The 24579-nt window shown below is 40.9% G+C and overlaps 1 protein-coding gene across 2 annotated transcripts in view; it reads right to left on the reverse strand.

Annotated features, from left to right (window-relative positions):
- The window catches only part of LOC138800823 (sodium channel protein type 2 subunit alpha-like), a 153672-nt gene that overhangs the window by 37169 nt on the left and 91924 nt on the right, over positions 1 to 24579 (reverse strand). Inside the window, exons 4-12 of one of the 2 annotated variants that reach the window (XM_069982876.1) lie at positions 23160 to 23469; positions 16747 to 16865; positions 12089 to 12178; positions 9678 to 9806; positions 8887 to 8978; positions 7300 to 7497; positions 2832 to 2895; positions 1172 to 1313; positions 476 to 682 (exon numbers count right to left, since the gene is read on the reverse strand). In XM_069982876.1, the coding sequence (XP_069838977.1) occupies positions 476 to 682; positions 1172 to 1313; positions 2832 to 2895; positions 7300 to 7497; positions 8887 to 8978; positions 9678 to 9806; positions 12089 to 12178; positions 16747 to 16865; positions 23160 to 23417 (1299 nt within the window). In that variant the 5' untranslated portion in view covers positions 23418 to 23469. Of the gene's footprint in view, positions 1 to 475; positions 683 to 1171; positions 1314 to 2831; positions 2896 to 7299; positions 7498 to 8886; positions 8979 to 9677; positions 9807 to 12088; positions 12179 to 16746; positions 16866 to 23159; positions 23470 to 24579 lie in introns of those variants that run through there. The other variant, XM_069982874.1, reaches the window with a different exon arrangement.

Consider the following 24579-nt stretch of genomic DNA (forward strand, 5'->3'; position numbering starts at 1 on the left):
TATGAGCTGCTGCTTTCTGCTAAAGACTGTATCTGAGCTGTTCAGTCCATCTCCTGCTCCCTTTTGAGACGGCTCATGTGATCAGTTTCCTTGCTGGCTGGCACTGTTTCTGCTGTCTGTACAGCAGGGAGTGTTAATCAGAGTAAGGTCATAGAACAGATCACACACAGTTTTCTGTGTCTTCAGCACAAACAGAAGGCTCACAACTGGGAGAAGGAGACTGAAAAGCTAATGATATGTATGAAATGAATTGTTAGTCTCCAGGAGGGGGCGATGATTTAACAAATATTTACAGTACCTAACCGGACAACCCCTTTAAGGATCACCTGTAATCTGTGAAGAAACTTTGGCAGCTACCAATACAAAATTCAAAATCCAATACAAAATTCCACTGCAGGATATCTGTGGTACTACATGTTTCCTATTAAAATGCATTCAGAACTGCCTGTGTGTGCACATTTGCTGTACGAGTTACCTGAGCATCCTCTTGCTGTTTTTTCAAAGTTTCCATCATTTTCTTAAACTCTTCACACTTTTGCTGAGCTTCCTGTAAAGTTGCCTGATTCTGTTCTTCATAAGCCATAGCAACCACCGCCAGAATTAGATTCACCAAATAGAAAGAGCCCAGAAATATCACCAGCACAAAGAAGATCATGTAGGTTTTTCCAGAAGCCCGTAGGGTCTGTAGGAGTTATAGCATTGAAGGACAATTATAAGCTTGTACTGTAAATAGTTTTGAGAAGCGTTTTGTTTTAAAGGGGGACTTTCAGGCAAAACAGATCCTCGGGATAGGTCATCAATCAATGATTGGCACCTGCAATACTTGGTGAACAGAGTTGGAAGCAGTCAGCTCCATTTACTTTGTAGTGGTGGCGATGTGTAACTGCAGCTCAGTCCCATTCAAGTCAGCTGAGCTGCAGTAACCTGTGCATTGTAATGTTTTACCTGTTATAAGAGATGCTTATATACAGCAAAGCCTCCTTAAAAGACCAGGTAATACTGCATATGTATAGTAACCAGTAGCAGTAATAATAACCAGTAATAATAATAATTGATAGGCCCCTGATATAGTACATAGCACAGCTCAGCTTATACTCTATAGAGGGTCTATAGTTTACAGGAGTGAAATAGCTGAAACATTAAACATGAAAGCAGTTCTGTGTATACTTACCTTTATATACAGATTTTCCCAGTAGTCCTGAGTCATCAGTCGAAACAGAGATAAAAAGGCCCAGCCAAAGCTGTCAAAGCTTGTATATCCATAGTTAGGGTTCCTTCCTACCTTCTCACAGACATATGATTCTGGGCACTGACTAAGTGAAATGAGAAGTGACAGTGAATAAAAGGAAAAGTTTTTCATTGGAATAGATCAGCATCAACCAACGTTTCTACTCATGAACAACAGATGGCAATGTTCTTGACCTTTAGAAGCTATAATCCTATTATCCAGATGTAGCAGAGCTCAGTTTGTCATGAGTAGTAAATCCGTAGCTATGTCATTGGGTTAAAAAAAAAAGTATACCACTATACATATGGAAGCAAACCCTATAATATGTCCTGGATAGAGACCAAAATGAGACAGATATACATAATGGAGCTTGCTGAGCACTACAAAGTAGGTGACACCCTAAGGCTGTGTTCACACATAGTATTTCCATCAGTCTTTTTTTAAACCAAAACCAAGAGTGAGTTGAAAACACAGAAACTGTGCAAATCTTTCCATTATAATTTTGCCCTGTCCTTTCCATTCCTAATTTTGGCTGAAAAAAAAAAATGATCAGAAGATTGACGGAAATACTATGTGTGAACATAGCCTTAGGGTACTATTACACTGAACGATTATCGGCCGAATCGGCCCTTTTCGATTGTCATCGGCTGATCATTGATATAGGTTTGGACCTATAATTGTCGGGCGTCGACCATGCATCGCTATGTGTAATAGCGGTGCGTGGCTAACGATATGCAAAGAAGAAATACATTACCTATCCATGCTGCAGGGCTCCTTTTGCTGTCTGATTCTCCCCGGGTCCCGCGCGCTCAAGCTTCAGAGCGGCCTGTCTGAGCTGACAGGCCGCTCAGCCAATCACAGGCCAGGACCGTCATGGCCAGCTGAGACAGGCGCGGGACCCGGGGAGAAGCGGACCGCAAGGGAGTCCTGCAGCATGGATAGGTAATGTATTCTTCTTTGCATACAGTTTAAGGCTATGTTCACACTATGTATATTTCAGTCAGTATTGCAACCAAAACCAGGAGTGGATTAAAAACACAGAAAAGATCTGTTCACACAATGGTGAAATTGAGTGGATGGCCGCCATATAATGGCAAATATTTGCTGTTATTTTAAAACAACGGCTGTTGTATTGAAATAATGGCCGTTATTTACCGTTATATGGCGGCCATCCACTCAATTTCAACATTGTGTGAACAGATCCTTTCTGTGTTTTTAATCCACTCCTGGTTTTGGTTGCTATGAGGACCTGACATGAGGACCAAATACTGAAATATACTGACTGAAATATACGTAGTGTGAACGCAGCCTCAACAAGGGCTGCAGGGACATCGGTAACGATGTCCCTGCAGCCCTTGTTAAACGCTTATTGGGCCGTGTAATAGGCCCAGTAAATGAGCGCCGATCTAGCAGATCGGCGCTCGTGTACAGTTACTATCGGGCCCCCATCGGCCCGTGTAATAGTACCCTTACTCGGGAAGTCCAGTCAGACTTCTAATCAACCAGTTGACTGACGTTGACCACTAGATTACTGGATGATCGGAGGCTGCTTGGATGTTTTATCCCTAATTCCACGCTAGACGATTGGGAAACATTCTCTTACCCAGCATCTGTGCTATTACCACATAGCAAAGGATCCTTCTGACCTCTGTCTTTATAGACAACACCTGCAAAAAAAAAAAAATACAAATAAACCATTGAGTACATTGGCTAAATATTTAACAAGGAACATAGGAGCATCTTCCTTTTAGTACATTTTGATAGATAGGTTAAAGGGGTTGTTCACATTGGAAAACACTTCTCTATATTTTGTGTTTCCTGGAGAGAAGGTGAAGGCAGGATGTCATGTAGCTGTTTGCCCAACCTATCATTATTATTATGACTATCAAGGGGAAACCATAATTGAAAGAGATATTCCCATATGGAAAATGGTATCTGTAAAAAGGGATCAGCTAAAGCCTGACAGGTGGATTCCCAGAAGGAAGTTGTCACCACTGAGAAGGAAGCTGTCACCACTGAGAAGGAAGCTGTCATCACTGAGAAGGAAGCTGTCACCACTGAGAAGGAAGCTGTCACCACTGTTGCAGGACAAATATGACATGGCATAGCTAAGTGTGGTCCCAGGCTAGGGATAACCCTGTATGATGTCCATATGGCCTATATCTATAGTAATAAATAATGGTGCACCAAGAGTGGGTCTATATGCTACAGTCAGACTGAGAACCCTGTGCCAACCCCCTGATGACCATTATGAGGACAGCAGCAATATAAATCACCTAAAACATATTGTACCATCGGAGCAATTACTTAATAATTCTACACACCTGACTACTATATAAAAAAGGGTATGTTCACAAGTGAAAAGGAAAGGGTATGCTCACAAGGAAAAATTACTCAAGTGAACATGAACCCCCAACAGTAGTGAATACAGCAGGTCATTTCTACATTGTACACAGAGCTTGTACTGCGTGATCTCATGAAATATACAGCAGCACAGGGATATGCCAGCAATGTATTAAATTAGAGACCAGAAGCTGCAAGCTGCACCACCATTAGCAATTTTGGCTTGACTGATTCATTTATTCATTGAATCTTTGACCTATGAGGCTGCGTTCACAAGTATATTGAATGTACAACCAAGAATGGATCATAAATACAGCATACATACAGTATAAAGGAAAGCCTGAATCTTAATAAATCCACTCCTGGCTTTGTATTCAATAATTGCAATAAAAAACCTGAAAGTGTGTACACAGCCTTAAAGGGTTTATTTAAATGTGTAAGTCCTTCTCACTCATCTGGAGGCAGCTCTTGCATTCCTTGGAGAGAGTAGACATGGCATTGGTTTTCCACACTACGATAAGACTACTTTCACCAGGATTTCCTAGTGTATTACCTTAAAGGGGTTATCCAGCACTACAAAAACATGGCCACTTTCTACCAGAGACAGCCCCACTCCTGTCTCCAGCTTGGGCAGGGTTAAGCTGCTCAGTTCCATTGAAGTGAATAGAGCTTAAAGGGGTTATCCAGTGCTCCAAAAACATGGCCACTTTCTTCTAGAGACAGCCCCACTCTTGTCTCCAGCTTGGGCGGGTTTTGCTGCTTAGTTCTATTGAAGTGAATGGAGCTTAATTGCAAACTGCACCTGAACTGGAGACAAGAGTCGTGTTGTCTCTGAAAGAAAGTGGCCATGTTTTTGTAGCGCTGGATAACCCCTTTAATTGCAAACCATACCTGAACTGGAGACAAGAGTAGTGTTGTCTCTAAAGCCCCTATTCCACGGGTCGTTTAAAGGAGCAATATCGTTCGTATTCGGCCGATATCGGCCGCTACGAACGATATTGGTCCCGTGGAATAGAGTGCAACGATCAGCCGACATCGTTAATGTCGGCTGATTGTTGCAGTCGCTTGTTTTGAAAAACAAGCGACTGATATAGCAGCGATCTGCTGCCGTTGCTCCGTTGAATAGGAGCGTCGACAGCAGATGCTGCTATATCCTATGGGCTGCCCGGACGATCAGTGATCCTCCGAGCAGCCCCTCCTGCACTCACCCGCTCGCTGCAGCCGCGCTAAATAGCGGCGGCAGCGAGCGGGGAACGAGGAGCAAACGAGCGCTAATAGCGCTCGTTTGCTCCTCCAAACGACTCGTGGAATAGGGGCATAAAAGAAAGTGGCCATGTTTTTGGAGCACTGGATAATCATTTTAAGTGGATGCCACTACAAAGTACAAAGAAATGTACAGATGGAGCAGCCACACCGGTTGTGCACTACTCAGTAGCATGCTACTTTTTCAGTACAGCGTACCATCAATAGTATGTACAGGAGCAGGGACTCCTGTCAATGGCTGGACTTCTTTTTTTTTAACTGGATGCTTCTGCATTGTAAGTAGTAGAAGATTGAGATTCCTGGAAACTTACAATCAAATATACTCAGTTAGCCTCTAAAACATATCGGCTGATTTCTTCAATCCTCTTCTACTTTCTATGGCTAACACAGTGCTACATTATTTTTATCTGCATTGACAAACATAGTCTGCAAAAAAATTTGTACTGACATACTCTACAACAGCACAACAGAGACCAAAAAGACACTGTATATGCACTTGGAACAGGGCCTACAGATACATTTCAAGCATGCAGCAGAAGCTTTCCTAGCACATATGGCTAGCAAACACTGATCGGAGCCCTGGGTAGCAAGATCCTGGAAAGCAGTGCTTCACGGTTCCAGTGGAGGTCCTTAGTATTTCACAGACGATATTATTATCCTCAGTGCATCAGGTACTATCACAGGGGTTCTTTGTATGGGATAGCCCCAAACCATGACCTGTTGGTGGACCATGAGGACTGAATTTGGGCAGTGTTGTACTGGGGTATCTGGGACCCACCAGAGGAAATAATCCTGGGGGCCCACCAATGAAGACCCAGTTAGAAACAACATGTCAGTCAGTGTTTGTGCAGATTCTAAAGCTGGGGGCCCACTGGAAGATTCTCTGGTCCTCTGGTGGGCCAGTCCGACACTGGATTTGGGAAGCACTGCTGTAAAGGACTGTGCATTAGCAAACATGGCAATACAGAAGGAGCCCTAAAGTCAAGAAAACAGGGGAAACTAATGCTGCGTTTACGCAAAGCGATAATTCACCCAATCGAACGATTAACGATTTTGAAATAACGATGTTTTTTTTATAACGATCAGCGTTTAGACGGAACCATATATCGTTTGGAAAAATCATTATTGCGATTGTTTTAAGATCGCTTAAGCCCATCTCACACATAGGGTGAATCGGTAAAAGACTGTTTACACGAAGCGATCTGCAAATTTTCAGTGAACGACCAATGACGATTTGAGAACATGTTGAAAGATCAAAATTAACGACTGTTCGTTCACTGTGTTTACACGAGCCGATTATTGCTCAAATGCGAAAATTCAAACGATAATCTTTCCGTGTAAATGCAGCATTACATTAGTCTCTTCTGTTTGGAGTAGCAAAATCTGGTACCAATTTGATGTTTGCTCTAGGATGGTGCTTCTCAATGCACCTGTGAAATACTAAGGAAATGCTCAAAACATGACCTGTTGGTGGACCATGAGAACTGGAGTTGAGAAGCACTAATCTAGGAGCTTCTCTCTCTCGCTTCTGCACCACAGCATCTTATGGTGCGTTTACACAGACAGATTTATCTGACAGATCTTTGAAGCCAAAACCAGGAACAGACTATAAACAGGGATCAGGTCATAAAGGAAAGACTGGAATCTATCCTCTTTTCAAATCCATTCCTGGCTTTGGCTTCCAAAATCTGTCAGATAAATCTTTCTGTGTAAACGCACCATTAGATGGGACATTTAGACGGAATATCTATAGGTTAAAGTTATGTATGTTGTCTGTTTCATTAGAATGCACATCATGAACAAACAGCATCCAACCTGAAGGCCCTGGCATGAGGCTCTTGTTGTCTGCTCACTGATGGATGACCCGTCTCTACATGAGACAAGCATGAACTAATGTACGTCATTTAGCTCAAGATACAGATGTACAACATTGAAACAGTTTGTATGTGAACGTAACATTTTACGATGTAATTTAATCAAGGCTATCATTACAGCTTCAGGCCTGAAAGACACATTAGATTAGCATCACTCATAGAACTGGAACAAAAGTGCAATTTATTGTTGCAGGCAGAACGTCTAAAATGTCTGCAAGGAAATCATTAGTTATACTAACTGGTTATTTTGCTTTATTTCTGTAATTTTCATATGAATGATGTCTCATCTGTTGCATTCAAATGGATTGACTTCAATGGTCGAAGGATCCCAATAATAAACTCATCCCGAGGTGTCCTGCTACTGAGACCCACTCAGTCTGTTGTAAAGTGAAGAAGAACCCAGCAGCAAGTATATAATTTCCCTGCAGTGCCCCCACAGGACGAATGAAGTATTACACAGTGTTCACTGAAATAAATGGGTGTCGGTGGAACGTAAAGACAAGCCAAGGCGAGAGTCTTCAATGGTGTCATTCGCCTATATAAACGAATACATTGACGAACATGGGTTCCTTAGCAGATATGATGACTTACTTTCATTCTTGATATATTCTTCAATGCTTATATTTTCAGGTAAACCATTCGGAAGATACACACACTTATTCCTTAGGTGTCCCATGAATAGCTGCAGTCCTATTAGCGCAAACACACTCAGACAAAACACGGTGAGGATCATCACATCCGAAAGCTTCTTAACCGACTGGATCAGGGCCCCCACAATGGTCTTTAAGCCTTAAATACAAAGATGAGAATGGACAAAAGAGAATTCTTCAATGTATTGTCTTGGACTGGTTTCACATGGGAATGCTATGGACATGTTTTAGAGTCTGTATTATGATGCAACACTTCCCGTTTTGCATTGATCTTGGGATCAGAAAAGTCCAAGTTATTACAACCCAAGAGGCATCAGGCCATAAGAAGTATATGACCTCTTATACTACCTACATATTAAACGGTTGCCCCAAAGCTAAATATTAAATTTCTCTATTTATTTGGAATATTTAAAAAAAAAAATTGTCCATGTCTAACTGATACTGTTACATGTAATTCCCTGTACGCTTAAGATTCCACAGCTACTGCTTTGATTTTTATTGTCTAAACTGCACCACAACATAAATCCCTCTCCTACTTCAAAGCAAGAGCATAGAACTGGTGGGAGTAAGCTAGGGAGGGAGTTTGGCCCCCACTGTGCACATTAGGTGGGCACTCCCAAGTGGAACCAAAAGAATACAAGGGGGCGCCATGACAAGTATGTAACAGCAATATCTAAGCACATTAGCACGTTTTAATGATAAATATTTTTAATGATTAAACAGAATATTGTAATGCTTAAAAAAAAAAGTTATACAAATCACCAATATACACTTATTACAGGTAATGCTTATAAAGTGCTTTTTTCCTGCACTTACTACTGCATCAAGGCTTCACTTCCTGGATAACATGGTTATGTCACTTCCTGGATAACATGGTGATGTCACTTCCTGGATAACATGGTGATTTCAATTCCTGGATAACATGGTGATGTCACGACCCGACTCCTAGAGCTGTGCAGGCTGTGGCTGCTGGAGAGGATGATGGGAGACGGACACTGGGGGACACAGGGCAGTGGAGGGACACTGAGCATCCCCCTGCCATCATTCTCTCCAGCAGCCACAGCCCGCACAGCTCTGGGAGTCGGATTGTGAAATCACCATGTTATCCAGGAAGTGACATCACCATTTTATCCAGGAAGTGACATCACCATGTTATCCAGGAAATGAAGCCTTGATACAGTAGTAAGTGCAGGAAAAAAAACACTTTATAAGCATTTCCCATAATAAGTGTATATTGGTGATTTGTATAACTTTTGGGGGGCAATACAGTACTTTGATAAAAAATTTTGCCAAACTTTAAGTGTTGAAAATCTCTTAAATTAAAACATTTATTAAAACAAACCCTTCTAGTGTGTAGTTGTGTCCGCCCCCTTATTTAGTAACATATTAAGTGTTAAACCCTAAATAATACTTATATAATGTTAAAATATATATTGTATAAAATACTATAAACTTACCTACAAGAGAAAGTTCACAAACACATAACAGACACAGAGATACAATGGGCCTCACACGTCACACCACTTACCTGGGATTACAGAAATAGTTTTCAATGCTCTTAATACTCTGAAAGTTCGAAGAGCTGAAACATTGCCTAGATTTACAAATTCTGTTACATACCTGTAATAGTAACAATTACATCTATTACAATCCCTTATCACCTAATTGTAAACATACATGCATCATTACTCAAGTTTTCACAAACGACATGGTTTGCAGCAGTATTTTCCATTGAAATCTATGGGAATTATGGAATTCTAATAATGTACACAGAGGTTGGAACTCTATGATAACTGAGATAAGCTGATGTGCTGCCAAATATCTCTGATTGATATTGTAGAAATGACTATGATCGAAATGATTTTAGAAATGACGAGAAGCTGACCAATCCAATCTTAAAGGGGTACTTCAGAGAAAAAAAATTAAATCAACTTGTGTCAGAAAGTTATAAAGGTTTGTAAATGACTTCTATTTAAAAATCTTAAGTAGTCCAGTACTTCTCAGCTGCTGTATGTGCTGCAGGAAGTGGTGAATTCTTTCTAGTCTGACACAGTACTCTGCTACCACCTCAACTTACTACTGCTCTGGACAGTTCCTGACATGGACAGGGGCGGCAGCAGAGAGCACTGTATCAGACTGGAAAGAATACACACATCCTGCATGACTAACTGCAGCTAATAAATACTGGAAGACTTAAGATTTTTTAATAGAAGTCCTGTATGTATTAGTATTTATTTAGAATATTGTATATGCAGTCAAACTGGATGATGCATGACTGTATGAAGGCTGTAAATAGTTTATGATACAAATTATACTTACGCCAACAAGATGACGGTAAAGTCAAGCCAGTTCCAGGGATCACGGAGAAAAGTAAATTTTTCTAAACAAAAGCCCCTTGCAAGTATTTTGATCAGTGATTCTAATGTGTAAATCCCAGTGAACGTGTATCTGAAAGACGGAGACCATTATCAATAACAAAAGCACTAAAATTAGGGGACACATTGCGCACGGTTAAGAGGAGCGCAATACTAATATTATATATATATATAGTGTCAAAAGTTTTATTTAGTGTCAGCAACTCTTTAAGAAAGACGACAACAGTGCCATTGCATTAGGTGCACTTGTCATACTGTGTTACCATATGCTTTGTAAACCTCTGGTGAATATGGTATCAATAGTAACTATTTTAATTACTTTCATCTGTAATTTACAAGAGTTTTATATTTTGTTTATTGTATACATCTCCTATGTCTCATGTTAGATTATTGATGGATAAACCTTCTGCTCCTTTTACCTGTGTATTACAAGAATGCCTAATCTTATATTCTTCTTTTTAATGTATACGGCTCTTTGTTTGTCTCCATGGTAACAGACTACGAACAAACTGATGTGTGTAGTCTGATCCTACAAGCCATTGTTAAGGTATGTTTACACTGGGGATAAGGCAAGGAATTGAAGAGGAAAGTTTTCTATTTGAAATTTCCTCTCTTCAGCTCTGCCAGAATAGCTGCGAAATTCGAACGGAATGCGATAGGAAAGTCAAAATTTAAAGCCCCAATGACTTCTATAGGATTTTTCTAGCAGAATATGCCCAAACAATTGGCATGTCAATTCTTTGGGCGGAAAGCTGATCCGCGGCAGAACATTTCGTCCGTAAATTCGGCTGTATGAACAACAGAGCGGAAATCATATTGAGCGCAATGGGACATTGCTCTGTACATATTTTACGGGTGGAATTTCAAACGTAACAGGCATAAAATTAAACGCGGATTATGCTTGACTATTCCAAAGAGTGAACATACCCTTAAAGTGTTACTGTCGTTATAACTTTCAAAATCTAAATCAACAGTAGATGTGATATAAATTTAAAGTTTGCAATATACATTCATAATTTTTTTCGTTGTTATCATGCTGTAAAACAAAGCTGAACTTACCAGAAATCCAGGTCCAGTCTCCTGAAGGCAGATTTTTCTGACCTGTGCTGGTAAAAAAAAAAACGACTAAACACAGGAATTCTGGCCAGTACAGAGAGTAACGGCAAAATGTGTCCATCAATCACATGACTGCCTTCTCTGTGAGCGCTCAGATGGCCTGGGATACACAGGACTTCTTGTTTTCTGACTCTTTGAGAAAAAAACTGTCAGAAAACAGGAAGTGCCGTGTTTTCCATGATAACTAAAAAAAAATATTGAATGTAAATTGCAAACTTGCTTTATATCACATAGATTTAGATTTAGAAAGTTATAATGACAGTGACACTTTAAGATGGCCATACACATTAGAATATTATTGGATGAATCTACTGATTTTGGCAGGAGCAGCTGACTATCTTATGTGTATAGGGGGCCTCTTAGGTCGACTTGAACATGCCTTAAAGTGACACTGTCACCCCCTTTTTGCATTCTGACTTCTCTACACAGGTGTAATGGGTAAATTTAGCAGTTTTCATACCTTATTTTACATCATACCTCATGGTGCTTGCTCAAGTAAAAAGTGATCTTTTATCAACTGTAGATTGTGCTAAGTGGGCTGGGTTTCAAGGCAACTGCGCCACTTAGCCCCTCCCACAGCACCACAGTTGGCCCCGCCTCTCCACTATGTCATAGGCCCACAGGCCCCGCTTCCTCATCGACCATTGGAACAGGCTGGCCTAAAGGTTTAGGCCCCAGCCCCTCTAGGTCGGCCCATACCAATGGGCGTGGAGGGGGTGGGACCTATGTACCGATTATGTCACCTGAGGGGCGGGACCAATGGTGGTGCTGTGGGCGGAGCTAAGTGGCCCTGTTGTCGCGAAGTCCCGTCCACTTAGCACAATCTGCAGTTGATAAAAGATCACTTTTTACTTGAACAAGCACCATGACGTATGATATAAAATAAGGTATGAAAACGGCTAAATTTACCCATTAGCCCTGTGTAGAGTAGTCAGAATGCAAAAAGGGGGTGACAGTGTTACTTTAACCTTTTTGTTCTCAGGGGCCACATAAGATATAGCTGTCACCCATTAAATGTGTATGGTCAGCTGGGGATATGTATGACTACTAGTGCAATGGCAAGTCAAAAAGTTTCTCATTGGAACCAGATTCCACCAGTTCTTCTGGTTGCCACAGGCAACTACACTCTTCTTACCTTATCCCTTTTTTGATCCATCTCCTTGGTTCTCTTACTAGAACCCTGTAGGGTACCATGTTCAAGATCATAGAAAAGGTATAGTATGTCCAGCAAATACTTACTCTACATTCTTGGCCCACTCCGGGGGGTTACTCATGGTCATAAACACACAGTTGGTGAGTATAGTGCACATGATGAACATGCTGAATAATGTAATCCGTGTCAAGGAAGCAAAACATTACTAAATTTTATTATTATATTATTGTACAAAGCAGCACAAATATGGAAAATCAATAGTTCCGAGGCTGCGGTTATAATGCAATGACATTTCTTGATTACGGCACAGAAGATTGCTATCCTAGAGAGTTAAATATACGCTTTCTTTTTATGTTTTTTTTTTTCCTATTTCCAGAAAATGTGCTGGTAAAACAAAACTGCCTATTGAAAAAAAAAATGAAACTGCTTTTGTGGCCGACATTAAACCAAATAGTGACTCACAAAACACTGAATAGGAACCAACACAGAGCAATGTTCATGAAAGGAAGGAAATGAAATTTATGGAACACCGACAGATGAAATTGTATGAGGCCTGTGATGTTAGTCCTGTCATTTACATATAAAGGAAAAAAAATCTAAAACATGTCCATAAAATGGCGTATACTGTATACACTGCCTGCTGCCCAATGATACAAGTAATGGGAATATACTGGTAAGAAAAGAACATATCTGCAATTCATGGGTTTTAAAGGATTGTTCTATTGATTCTATCTATCTATCTGTCTATCTAAATGGCTGGGCCCCATAGCAAACTTCTGATTGGGCCCACCGACTGACCACTGAGCAGTCAAGTGTAGTCATAACTGCAAGTGCTGTTCAGGAGTGCTTGAAGTTGAAGGAACTTTTTCAGCACCTGGAAAGCTCACTTGGTCAAGTGGTGCTGCAAATGCTGATGGCTCAGGGGGCCCAGTGTATTGCTGGAGCAGGCAGCTGGGCCCCCTGATGCGGTGGGCCCCGTAGCAGCCGCTGTGGCTGCTATGGTGGTAATTACGCCCCTGCTCTGATCTATCTATCTATCTATCTATCTATCTATCTCCTATCTATATATTATCTATCTATCTCCTATCTATCTTTGGGGTTTTTTCTGTACATAAGCCACATGCAGAGGCATAGAGGTGCCGCCCTTTATTCTTTTTTTTCTGTTGAATGTGGGGGGTGTGGCTACCTCCTGTTGGCTTGAACTCCACCCATGTCCCAAGGGTGCTATAAAAAGAGATCATTTGGCTCCTATCTGCCCAGTTGTAGGCTTATTCAGCCCAGGAGAGGCCATTGTTAGTGTGAAAATGCTAGAGTAGTGACCGTGTCTCTGAGGACGCCTTAGCGTGGTGACATGGTACACTCTGTGGGATCAAATAGTTTGCTTAGATCCTTATTTTTGAATATCTATAGGGCAGGTTTTTATTATGTGTACACCGGGGGGAGTATATACGGTAAGAGCTTGCACCTGTGGGTTGCTGTTGCATTTCTGTTTATCTATCTATCTATCTATCTATCCATCTATCTAGTAAACAGATAGTCCACGGCACTCCAAGGGTTAACAGTGAAATAATCTGTGATTTATTCAAGTAAACAGTGCAACACTGGAGTCTTATGGAGTGTTGCACTATGGTCCCTTAAATAAATACCCGATTATTTCACTGTTAACCCTTGGAGTGCCGTGGACTATCTGTATACTATATGAATACGGTCTGAAACCAGGACTTAGGTCCGCTGGCACCGACGCTTCCTTGCATCGCTGTGCTTCTTCTTCTCTGAAAATTATCAATCTATCTAATATCTATCTATCTATCTAATATCTATCTACTATCTATCTATCTATCTATCTATCTATCTATCTATCTATCTATCTCCTATCTATCTATCTATCTATCTAATATCTATCTATCTATCTAATATCTATCTATCTATCTATCTATCTATCTATCTCCTATCTATCTATCTATCTATCTATCTAATATCTATCTACTATCTATCTGTCTATATATCATCTATCTATCTATCTATCTATCTATCTATCTATCCATATCTATCTTATGAAAGAGTGTCACAAAATTACGTTGTTGTAATAAGCTGGTAATCTTACTCCATCCATCTTATGTTCTGTTAAAGGGGAATGTTTAACCTTTTTTCCTTTAAATCAGCTGGTGTCACAAAGTTATATAGATTTGTAATTTAATTCTATTTAAAAATCTCAAGTCTTCCAGTACTTATCAGCTGCTGTATGTCCTGCAGGAAGTGGTGTATACTTTACAGTCTGACCCAGTGTTCTCTGCTGACACCTCTGTCCCTGACAGAAACTGTGAAGAGCAAGAGAGGTTTTCTATTAGGATTTGCTACTGCTCTTGACAGTTCTGTCACAGACTTACAACTTACTACTGCTCTGGACAGTTCCTGACATGGACAGAGGTGGCAGCAGAGAGCACTGTCACACTGGAAAGAATACACCACTTCCTGTAGGACATACAACAGCTGATAAATACTGGAAGACTTGGGATTTTTAAATAGGAGTAAATTACAAGCCCATATAACTTTCTGACACCAGTTGATTTGAGAAAAAAAATATTCTGGAGTCCCCCTTTAAGTTTAGACATAAATTAAGAAAGGACACATCTGTACAGTATCTCTATCTATATACAGATTTCGCCAGCCTCATCTTAATCCCAGGTGCATTACGATATTGTACTTCACTCCTGAAGTTAAGATAAGTTATCGTAATGCTTTACACAAGTCTAAGTTAAGCATTACTCCTCAATTACAGGCCTTATCTTGATCCCTGGTGCATTAGGATATCCCAACACAACACATTGCTAGGTAGTGCATTACTGTATACTATTAAGTCCTAAGTTCTGTGAGGATTCATTTATACAATATCTTTACATTGTTTAAACTTCACTGAGCCCGAAATCTCCAGAATAGCCATAGAGTTAAAGGGGTATTCCACTCAAACATAACTTTTGTTATGTTGCTACCCATGGTAAGACTAACAATTCATTCCATACTTGTTATTGTCTATTGAGTCTCCTTCCCCGATTTCTGAGCTTCTTTCTGCCGAAGACACAAAAATCTGTGTGTGAGTTTTTCTCTCTGTCCCCCCCCCCTCCCTTCTGAGACAGCTGATATAAGAAAGTCCCTGACTGTCCTTATCTGCAACTTTGTAACTTTTTAAAGTTGGGAGGGTTATTGTGAGGTCAAGTTGCTAATGAACTCACTGTGATTAACCCTCCTGGCATTACAAAGAAGCTACAATGTTGCAGATAAAGCCAGTCAGGGACTCGTTTACAACAGTTGTCTCAGAAGGGACGGGGGCGGAGGGGGAGACTGAGAGAAAAGCTCAAACACAGATTGTTAGCAGAAAGCAACAGCTGAGAACTGGGGGAAGGAGACTAAAAAGATAATAACATTTATGAAAGTAACTGTTAACTTTTCTTAACATGGCAAACAACATATCAAAAGTTATGTTTGAGTGGAATACCCCTTTAACCCCGAGCTGCACCAGGACTATACTGTACGTCCTGGTGCCACTGGGGGAGTTCATAGAGGGGTCGTGCGGCGACCCCGCTCTGAACTGCTGCAATCCTGGGTGCTATATGCCGGCCGGGACCGCGGCTATTAGCAGGCACGGTCCAGTTGCCGTGTCTGCTAATTAAGTATTTAGATGCAGCTTTATCTAAATGCTTGCATGTCCTCCTTCCCTGGTTGGTCTAGTGGGTAGATCGCACCCCCCCCCCCCCCCCCCGCAACGCGATCGCGGAGGCGCGATCCCCACATCTGCTCGGGGCCGGGGTCTGCGCCGTAATGGCGCTGATCCCGGCTAGGCATTCTTTTGCTTCCGGCTGCAGCAGCCCCGGGGGACTTGTAGTATGTGTGTAAAAAAAATATATATATATTATCAAAAAATCACCTCCCCTAATAAAAGTCAGAATCACCCCCCCCCTCCATTTTGTAAATAAAAATAAACAAACAAATAAATAAACATGTTTGGTATTGCTGCATGCGTAATCACCCGAACTATTAAATTATCACATTCCTGATCTCGCACGGTTAACGGCGTAAGCGCAAAAAAAATCCAAAGTGCAAATTTGCGCATTTTTGGTCGCATCAAATCTAGAAAAATTGTAATAAAAAGCGATAGAAAGTACACATCATAGCGCAAAAACTGGCTGTGTCTCCTAAGGGTTAAAGCATACAGTACCTGTAACCAAAAAATTTTTTTAAAAGGTCTCAGTGTTCAGACCAGATATTCTCATAAACTTACATTATGTGACCATCCCACCCACTAATATTAAGATTCTCCTAATAAGTTGCAGTCAGAACACTCAGATACAGACTAATAAAACTTCCGTATGACATGTATGGCAGCCACCACCAGGAGCTTACGGATACTGTATAATATTGTAGTACTGAACTGATTAACAAAGCTGTATCCAGTCGGCTCCCTCTAGTGTTGGCTGCAGGCGGCCAGAAATTTATCAATGACTATTCAGGGGATATCTTGCAAGAAAAGGAAACTCACACTCTTTTAAACATCTGTACAATCTATTGAACATAAAAATATCAGTAAGGCTGCTGTATATGTAGCTCAGTGTGCAGCATGGTCAACAAAGCCGGTCTGTTCCGATATACAAGAAACATCAGAAAAGGTTGTTATATATCACACAGGAGGAAAATGCATGCACTTATATCTTCACCTAATAGAAAATTAGTCATCTGTATAAAAGGATATGAGTGCACCAAAATCTTTATAGCTGCTTTACGGATAGGGTTGAAAGGTGTCAGAATGTACAAGGCAGACGTGGCACTGAAGCGGGAGATTGCCTTCCCTTTATTCAATACTATAAAAGTCTAAAACAGAAAAAGAAAACACATTTTCTTAGTAATATATTTGACAGAAATATTCACATCAATATACATAAATCATATTTTGTAATGTATTTATGGACCATGCTTTCTTCTTCATTGATGTTTCATTTCCTCCAAGAATCCTAACCCCTCGCTAGGTAATGATGTCCATTATCTATATTTCTATCACTTGTTCCTTCCTGACTAGATTTATGGTGATACAGTATATGAACAGGAGTATTGGACAACCGTCTTAATCACTGAATCCAGACGTTTTATTCAGTCCCATTGCCAATCTATATAAGAAAAATTAATGTCTGTCCATCCGTCCATCTGAATGTCTGTTCGCTATAGACTTCCGAACGTTTAAACCATTCGACCCCAAATTTGGCCCGCAGATAGATTGGGTGCCCAGGAAGGTTAGAGCAAAGGTTCCATCGTTGCCAGATGTACAAGAAAGGAGGGAGATGGGGAAGACCGCACAGAAATGACTGGGAGAATCTCCACACTGCACACTCAGGTGACATCATTAGAGCTGTGTGTCTCCCCAGCAATGCACAGGTGAGGGAATTAGCCTCAGCCAGAGCTATAGAGACATGATTGTGCAGATCCAAAGCATCAAAATGACAGATATGACAGCCAGGTCTGGTGGGAGCACACAAGGAGAATAGACCCATAGAAATAAATAGTAGAATGTTCTAAAGATCAGATTTTAGCTCACAAAGATGATGTCTGTGTCTGAACACACACACACACACACAATATTGGTAGTTGGGAAGGTAAACTGAAGCCTTAGGGTCCTATTACACAGAGCAATTTTTAACGATTAACAACTAACGATAAACGATCGCAAACGAGATTGTTTATCGTTAACCTGAAATCGTTCACCATATTACACAGAGCGATAGTCGTTAGTTAGGATCGTCACTATGATCGTTATTGCGATTGTTACTATGATCGTTTATTCATTCTGATCCCAGCAAAACAATGAACAATGTGCAATTACACATAGCGATTAGTGAACAAATGCGGAACTTGAGCGAACGAATGTGGAATTACAGCGAATGATTAGCGATAATTTTAGGTTCAGATCTAAATCAAAGATCAACGACATACGAACGATTTTTCGATCGTTGCCTGTAAATACACGTTATAGACGAATAAATCGTTAGAAAAATTGTTAGAAAATTCGTAAGAAAATTTTTTATTGCGATCGTTATTAAGATTGCTTAAGCCCATCTTTTACATAGGGAGAATCGTTGAAAGACTGTTTAAACAAAGCGATCTGCAAATTTTTAAGCGAACGACGAATGACAATTTGGGAACATGTTGAAAGATCAAAATGAACAATTTCTCGCTCGTCGCCTCATTGTTTGCTGTGTTTACACGGAACGATTATCACTCAAATGCGATCGTAATTGTGAAAACTCTAACGATATTCGTTCCGTGTAAACGCAGCATAATAGGGCCCTTTGCGACCAATCATTACTACTTTCATTTTCAAAGGGAGCCGGAATCTGTTTGGCTGTTAGGGGTGGCTGCCTCATTTTTCTTTTACAATAGTTCAGTGAATATGTTTCCCATTCTATCTTCTGCTCTTTGGCCACTTACTACAGTTGTCATTTAAGGGGAACTCTGGATAAGAGTACAAACTACATTTTAGTCTATACAATGTATTACCGTATCTGTGCGGTTCTGCCACACTGGTAGCTGATAGAAATCCAGGAAGTAAAAAAAAATGGCCTCTGTGCCAAATCACATTGTCTCCTGCTCCTTCTGCTCTCCCACCTTAGGAGACAAATATTCCATGCCTCTGTCTCACATTGTGTGTGTTTGCTGAGGACAGGCTGATGATGCAGACAGGGGGCAGGGCGTGATCTCACAGGAGGCTTGGCTGGATCCCCCAATCCCCTGAGTGATCACCCATCTCTGAATGACCAGAAGCAGCTGCCGCACTAATTTTACTGATTGTGATGGGTGGGGGACTGATGATCAGCTGAGGGAAAGCATTGCATTCTGGGAACTGATCAACCAGGAAGGACAGAAACACAAAACAGACCCCCCCCCCCCCCCCCCCCAAACAAATGGATTTTTGGTAGTTTCAAAACTGGGATAGACAGGTAAGCAATGCTATATGCTTCTGCAGAAGTTTCATTTTTTAACCTCTACCTGGAGTTCCCTTTTAATCATAAATAACAAAGACAACCTGCAGCTGACCTTCCTTGGCATCTTTTGGACCATCTTTTGCTAAAACCAAGATCAGTACTGACTTGTGAGAGTTCGATTTTACATTTGTAAAGAGTATAGTACTAGGCTATTAAGAAACCACAACATCTTCTGGGTCTAACATTTACTTCCTTGGAACAACTCTAATCATCATACGGGCACTGTATAATTGGGCATCGCCGGGTACATTTTCTAGTGGTACAGTACAGTATATAAAATCTAGCCCCTACCAAAGCAGTCTGCCTTCTGTGATCAAACAGGACACTAAATTCAAACATGGGGGGAGATTTATCAAACAGTGTAAAGTGAAACTGGCTCAGTTGCCCCTAGCAACCAATCAGATTCCACCTTTCATTTTCCAAAGAGTCTGTGAGGAATGAAAGGTGGAATCTGATTGGTTGCTAGGGGCAACTGAGCCAGTTTCACTTTACACCAAGTTTGATAAATCTCCCCGATGGTGCTCAAATAGGACACCAACAAGGAAAAAAGTCAGTTCCAAGTCCTTTTAGATCTTCCACTGATAGCGGTAAGCAGTATTATTGAGAAATAGAAGCTTTTAGGGATCCCAGCAGCTCAGCCATAAGGAGACGACCACGTAAAATTACAGAAGCAAGTACTGAAGCACGGGGCCAAACCTTCTCTGCCATTGAAATCACCACAAAAAATGTGCCCTATTGGGAGCGCCATGTTATGGGTTTCTGTGGCCAAGCAGCTGCATGCAAGCTTCAGACATCAAGCACACTGCCAAGTTTAGGATTTTGTGGTATAATGCTACCTCCTCTGGCCTCTGGAGCAATGGAAATATGTTCTCTGAAGTGATGATCAAAATTCTTTATCTGACAGTCTAATGGATGTATCTGGGTGGGTTGGGTTAATGCCAGTTTGACTGACTGTGTCATTTCACTTGCAAAGTCTGGTTTAATGCTATGGGGTTGTTTTTCAGGGGTGGAGAAAGTCCCTTAGTTCCAGTAAAATGAAATCTTAATGCTTCAACATACCAAGACATTATGGACAACTACATACTAACAACATATTAATGCCTAAGGATGGGATGTCCTAAAATCTCCTGTAGGTGTAATGTATAGGAGTCCCAATACATCTGACCTGTCTCTCTTTATGTAGTGATAACTCTGCGGTGCTTTTAGCTATTGCGGTTATTCTGAGATTGTTTTTTCGTGACATATTCCTCTTTATGTTTGTGGTATACTTTGGTTGATACACTCAGTAGTTTTTTGTAAAAAACAAAAAATTTTCGCAAAAATTAGAAACATTTACAATCCTTTATATTCAAAACTCTCTTTTTCTGAGAAAAGTAGTCATGCCACATGAACTAATTATTAATTATTATCTACATCATGTCTACTTTATGGTGACGTCATTTGGTGAACGTCCTTTTACTTGTTAGGATGTTAGAGGGCTTTGAAATTTTGCAGCGATTTTTCTAATTTTCAGGAAAATGTCAAATTCTGATTTTATTAGGGACCAGTTCAGATCTGAAGTAGATTTGTGGGGACTATATGTAAGTTACCCCCATAAATCCCTCCACTGTAAAAACTGCACCCCTCAAAGTATTCAAAGTAGCATTCCATAAGTTTATTAACCCTTTAGGTGTTTCGTAGAGGTTTAAGCAAGTTGGAGGGGAAATTAAAAATTCTCATTATTTTGGCAGATATTCCATTTTAATCCATTTTTTCCTCTAACACAGCAAATACTAATTGAGAAATAGAACTCAATATTCAATCCCCTTATTACAATGTTTCTAGAAATCCCCCATATGTGGCCGCGGTGCGTCACCTGAATCAACCACAGGCCGCAGACATGACAGAGACCTGGTGAATTTTGGGGCCTTTTTTATTTCAGGAATTTTTTTGCCAGTATGCCATGTCACAGAGGCCTTGCGGTGCCAAAATATTTGTTTAAGACAAGTTGATTTTTCCATCGGTACCATTCTGGGGGACATGTGACACCCTGTTAATTTTTTATTACATTTTTTATGAGGTGGTACAAATAAAAAACACAATTTAGCAGCTGTTTTTCATAATTTTTTTGTACGCCGTTTACTATACGTCACATATGACATGCTATTGTTATTCATCAGGTCGGTACGATTACAGTGATATCCATGTTATATAGCTTATGTTAAAGTTTATGGAATTTTTTTTATAAAAACTGTTTGTGTCTTGCATATTGTAAGGGCAGTAATATTTAAATTTTTTCGCCAATGGAGTTATGTGAGGGCTTTTTTTTTGCAGCATAAGCTGACGTTTTTAGTGGTACACCTTTTAGGTACATGTGACATTCTGATAGCTTTTTTCTATATTTTTTAGGGGGCGGGATTAACAAAAAATTGTCATTTTGGTTAGTTTTTTATTTATTTTTTTAATGGCGTTAATTGGGCAGTATAATTAATGAAACAGGATAATTGACTGGGTCATTATGGACGCGGTGATACCAAATATGTGTATCTTATTTATAGGGGATCATTTATAAAGGGGTATGGGGAATGTGTATATTTATTTTAATTATTTATTTATTTATGTATTTATTTATTTAATTTATTTGTTTTAATTAATTAATTATTTATGTATTTGTGTGTATGTGTGTGTTTTTATTTTTATTTTGCAGGTGTATATATAATGCAATACAGCATATAAGCTGTGCTGTAATGCATTTTTTTAGTGAATGAGTGTCAGTGTTATACACTGACACTCATTCAAACGATCAGTGCAGGGACCTGATCGTTCAAAATCGGCACAAGGAGGGAGACTTATCCGGGGGGGGGGGGGGGGGGGGGGGGACAAGGAGAGGGACCAGATCGGGGGACAGGGGGAGCATGGAGGTGAGCAAGTGGGGGGGGGCACGGAGATGGGCACGAGTGAGCACGGGAGGTGAGCACGGGAGGTGAGCACGGTGAGCACGGAGGTGAGCACGGTGAGCACGGAGGTAAGCACGGGGAGCACGAGGGGGGAAGCACGGAGGGGGGAGATGGATCAGAGGGGGGAGATGAATCGGTGTGGGGGGGGAACTGAATTGGGGCGGGGGGAGCAGGAGAGGACAGGGAGAAGGAAGGGGGGCCTTGGGGGAGGATTACAGCAGTGACAACAGGAGGAGGCAACGTGTTGCAGCCTCCTCTCGCTGCCCGATCAACGTGCTGCAGATAATCTCCCCATAGACGGCGGTTGAAACGACCGTGGCGTCTATGAAGTTAACTGTCCAGGGGGGAGCAGGGCTCCCCTCCAGGCAGTGGCAGAAGGAGGATGCTGTGTGACACAGCCTCCTCCCGCTGCCAGATCTCAGATAGGGACAGCGGGGGAGGCAGGGAAACCATGAAGTCCAGGGACATCATGATGCGTTCTGGCACTGCTCTTCATGACGTCCCTGGACGTCATATTGGGGGAAGGGGTTAAAGAGACATTTAGGAACTCCCGAATGGTCAAGAAGTCTCTCTGGTATAACATATAGTCAACAAACATGGTGCACTACTAAGCTGGCCCACCATATGATCATCAGTTCTATAAAACCAACTACATAACCAATTATGTTGATGGGTCCTAATTGTACCAGCAAATAAAAAAAAATAATAATGTAACTTCGTACGAACCACAAGCTTAGATACTGCACATTTGATATATACCTGTAGAAAACTTTTTTGTGTCGTCTTTCTGTTTCATTTTATCGTTGAACAGTGTCACCTAGGGGGGGGGCCTCACGGCACTTGGGCCATCTCTCACGTGGAAGAAGGGACCCACCTGCCATGAAGCTCCACCTAGATGACACTGTCCCCCAATGAAATTAAGTGATTTTAGAGAAGAAAGAAGATACAGATAAGTTTTCTACATGTACAGTATATATTGAATGTACAGCATCTAAGCTCGTGGATGGTGTGGAGAACCGCAAATAGAGTAAGGGCAGTGACAATATCACTTTAAGGTCACAAGATTACCTTACTATGCCGACAAGGAATCTGTGCTTGGTCCATATATATATTCTTATTGCTATATCCCAAAAAAGAACAATTTTCTATATCAACAAACCAGATATCTCCATCCATCACCATCATTTTGGACTCACCTTCTGGTTAGCATAGTATGGGTCAAGATCCTCCAAGGGTTCTGATACCATTCCAGGTGGGATGTCCCCATATATAAATGGGAGCTTTTTTCCAGCCTCCAAGTCACTATTTGGTTTTGAAATCCATTCTTCACCTTCTTGCTTTCCATTCTTTGCATTCTTTTTCTCTGCAATACGTTTCTCAATGGCTTTAAGAGATTCCCTGGTAAAGTATTGGAAGCTATCAGGTCCAGGTGGTACAAGACTTGGCTGCGCCATCTTTTCATCCTGCTCCCCTTATTTACCATCTAGCTTGATGCATAGCAAAATTCTGAGAAAAAGCAGAAATATCAACATTATAGGGATTGTCCAGTTTAGAAAACCAATTATCAGAACCCTATTCCTGTGTCTATAGTTGTCACTTATTGGGCAGTGTGGAGAGAAGTTACAAAGAGATTCTCTTGTTCCGAAGGACTTATCATGCCCTACATGACATAAACAACCTGTTGATGTCAATGGTTACTGTGTAATGCTTGATTTTCCCTGTGGGGGCGCTGCTGGGAAATTGGACACTTACTCACAGGTTTCCCCAGAAATTATAGCTGATCAGTGTTGGCCCCAGCAGAAGAACGCTGTTATCTGCTGATTGCCAAGGGGCTCTTCTAAAAGGTAGGCAATTTTTAAAGCAGATAATCCCTTTAACTTCAGCTGACCAGTCATAGCATTATGCCATAGGGGTGCAAAATGTAATCTTTTACATTCTTGTTTAGGCCTTATGCACATAGCTGTATGATTATACAAGGCTGTAATCGGGAACCACTAGAAGACCATATGGGACCTGATAGCATGTCACAATATTGCGTTGCATTGGTTTCATGAGAAACCTGAATCCATGTACCTCATTTGACATTCTCCACTGTCTGCACTAGTTTCCATTGCGTTGTGTATGTACATCACATTTATCTCCATGCTCTGCCATCTTGTGGATTGGATTGCCATTGCTATATGAACGATGGGGAATAGCAGGAATAAAGTAACAATAAGTAGGTAACCTATGTGTAACCTATGTTATAATAATAATAAATTTGATAGGAAAAGGGTTAAACCATTTACATATGAAATTATACTGTAATCTTATCTTTCCTTTAGTTAAAGTAATACTGCCCCCCCTTACTCTCCCTTCATTTTATCGTTAACAGTGTCACCTAGTCGGGGCTTCAAGTCAGTAGGGAACCATCTCTTAGCTAGGCAGAGGGGGACCAGCTGCCGTGAAGCCCCGCCAAGGTGACACTGTCCAATGATGAAAAGAAGCGAGAGTAAGGGGGAGTCACAGGATCACTTTAACTAAAGGAAAGTTAAGTGTGGACGCATCTGTAGTATTATTTTATGAAGAAATTTCAGAGCAGAAAGAAGACACAGAAAAGTTTTATATAGGTATATA

This window comes from Dendropsophus ebraccatus, chromosome 9 (assembly GCF_027789765.1).
Source record: "Dendropsophus ebraccatus isolate aDenEbr1 chromosome 9, aDenEbr1.pat, whole genome shotgun sequence".
Classification (NCBI taxonomy): Eukaryota; Metazoa; Chordata; class Amphibia; order Anura; family Hylidae; genus Dendropsophus; species Dendropsophus ebraccatus.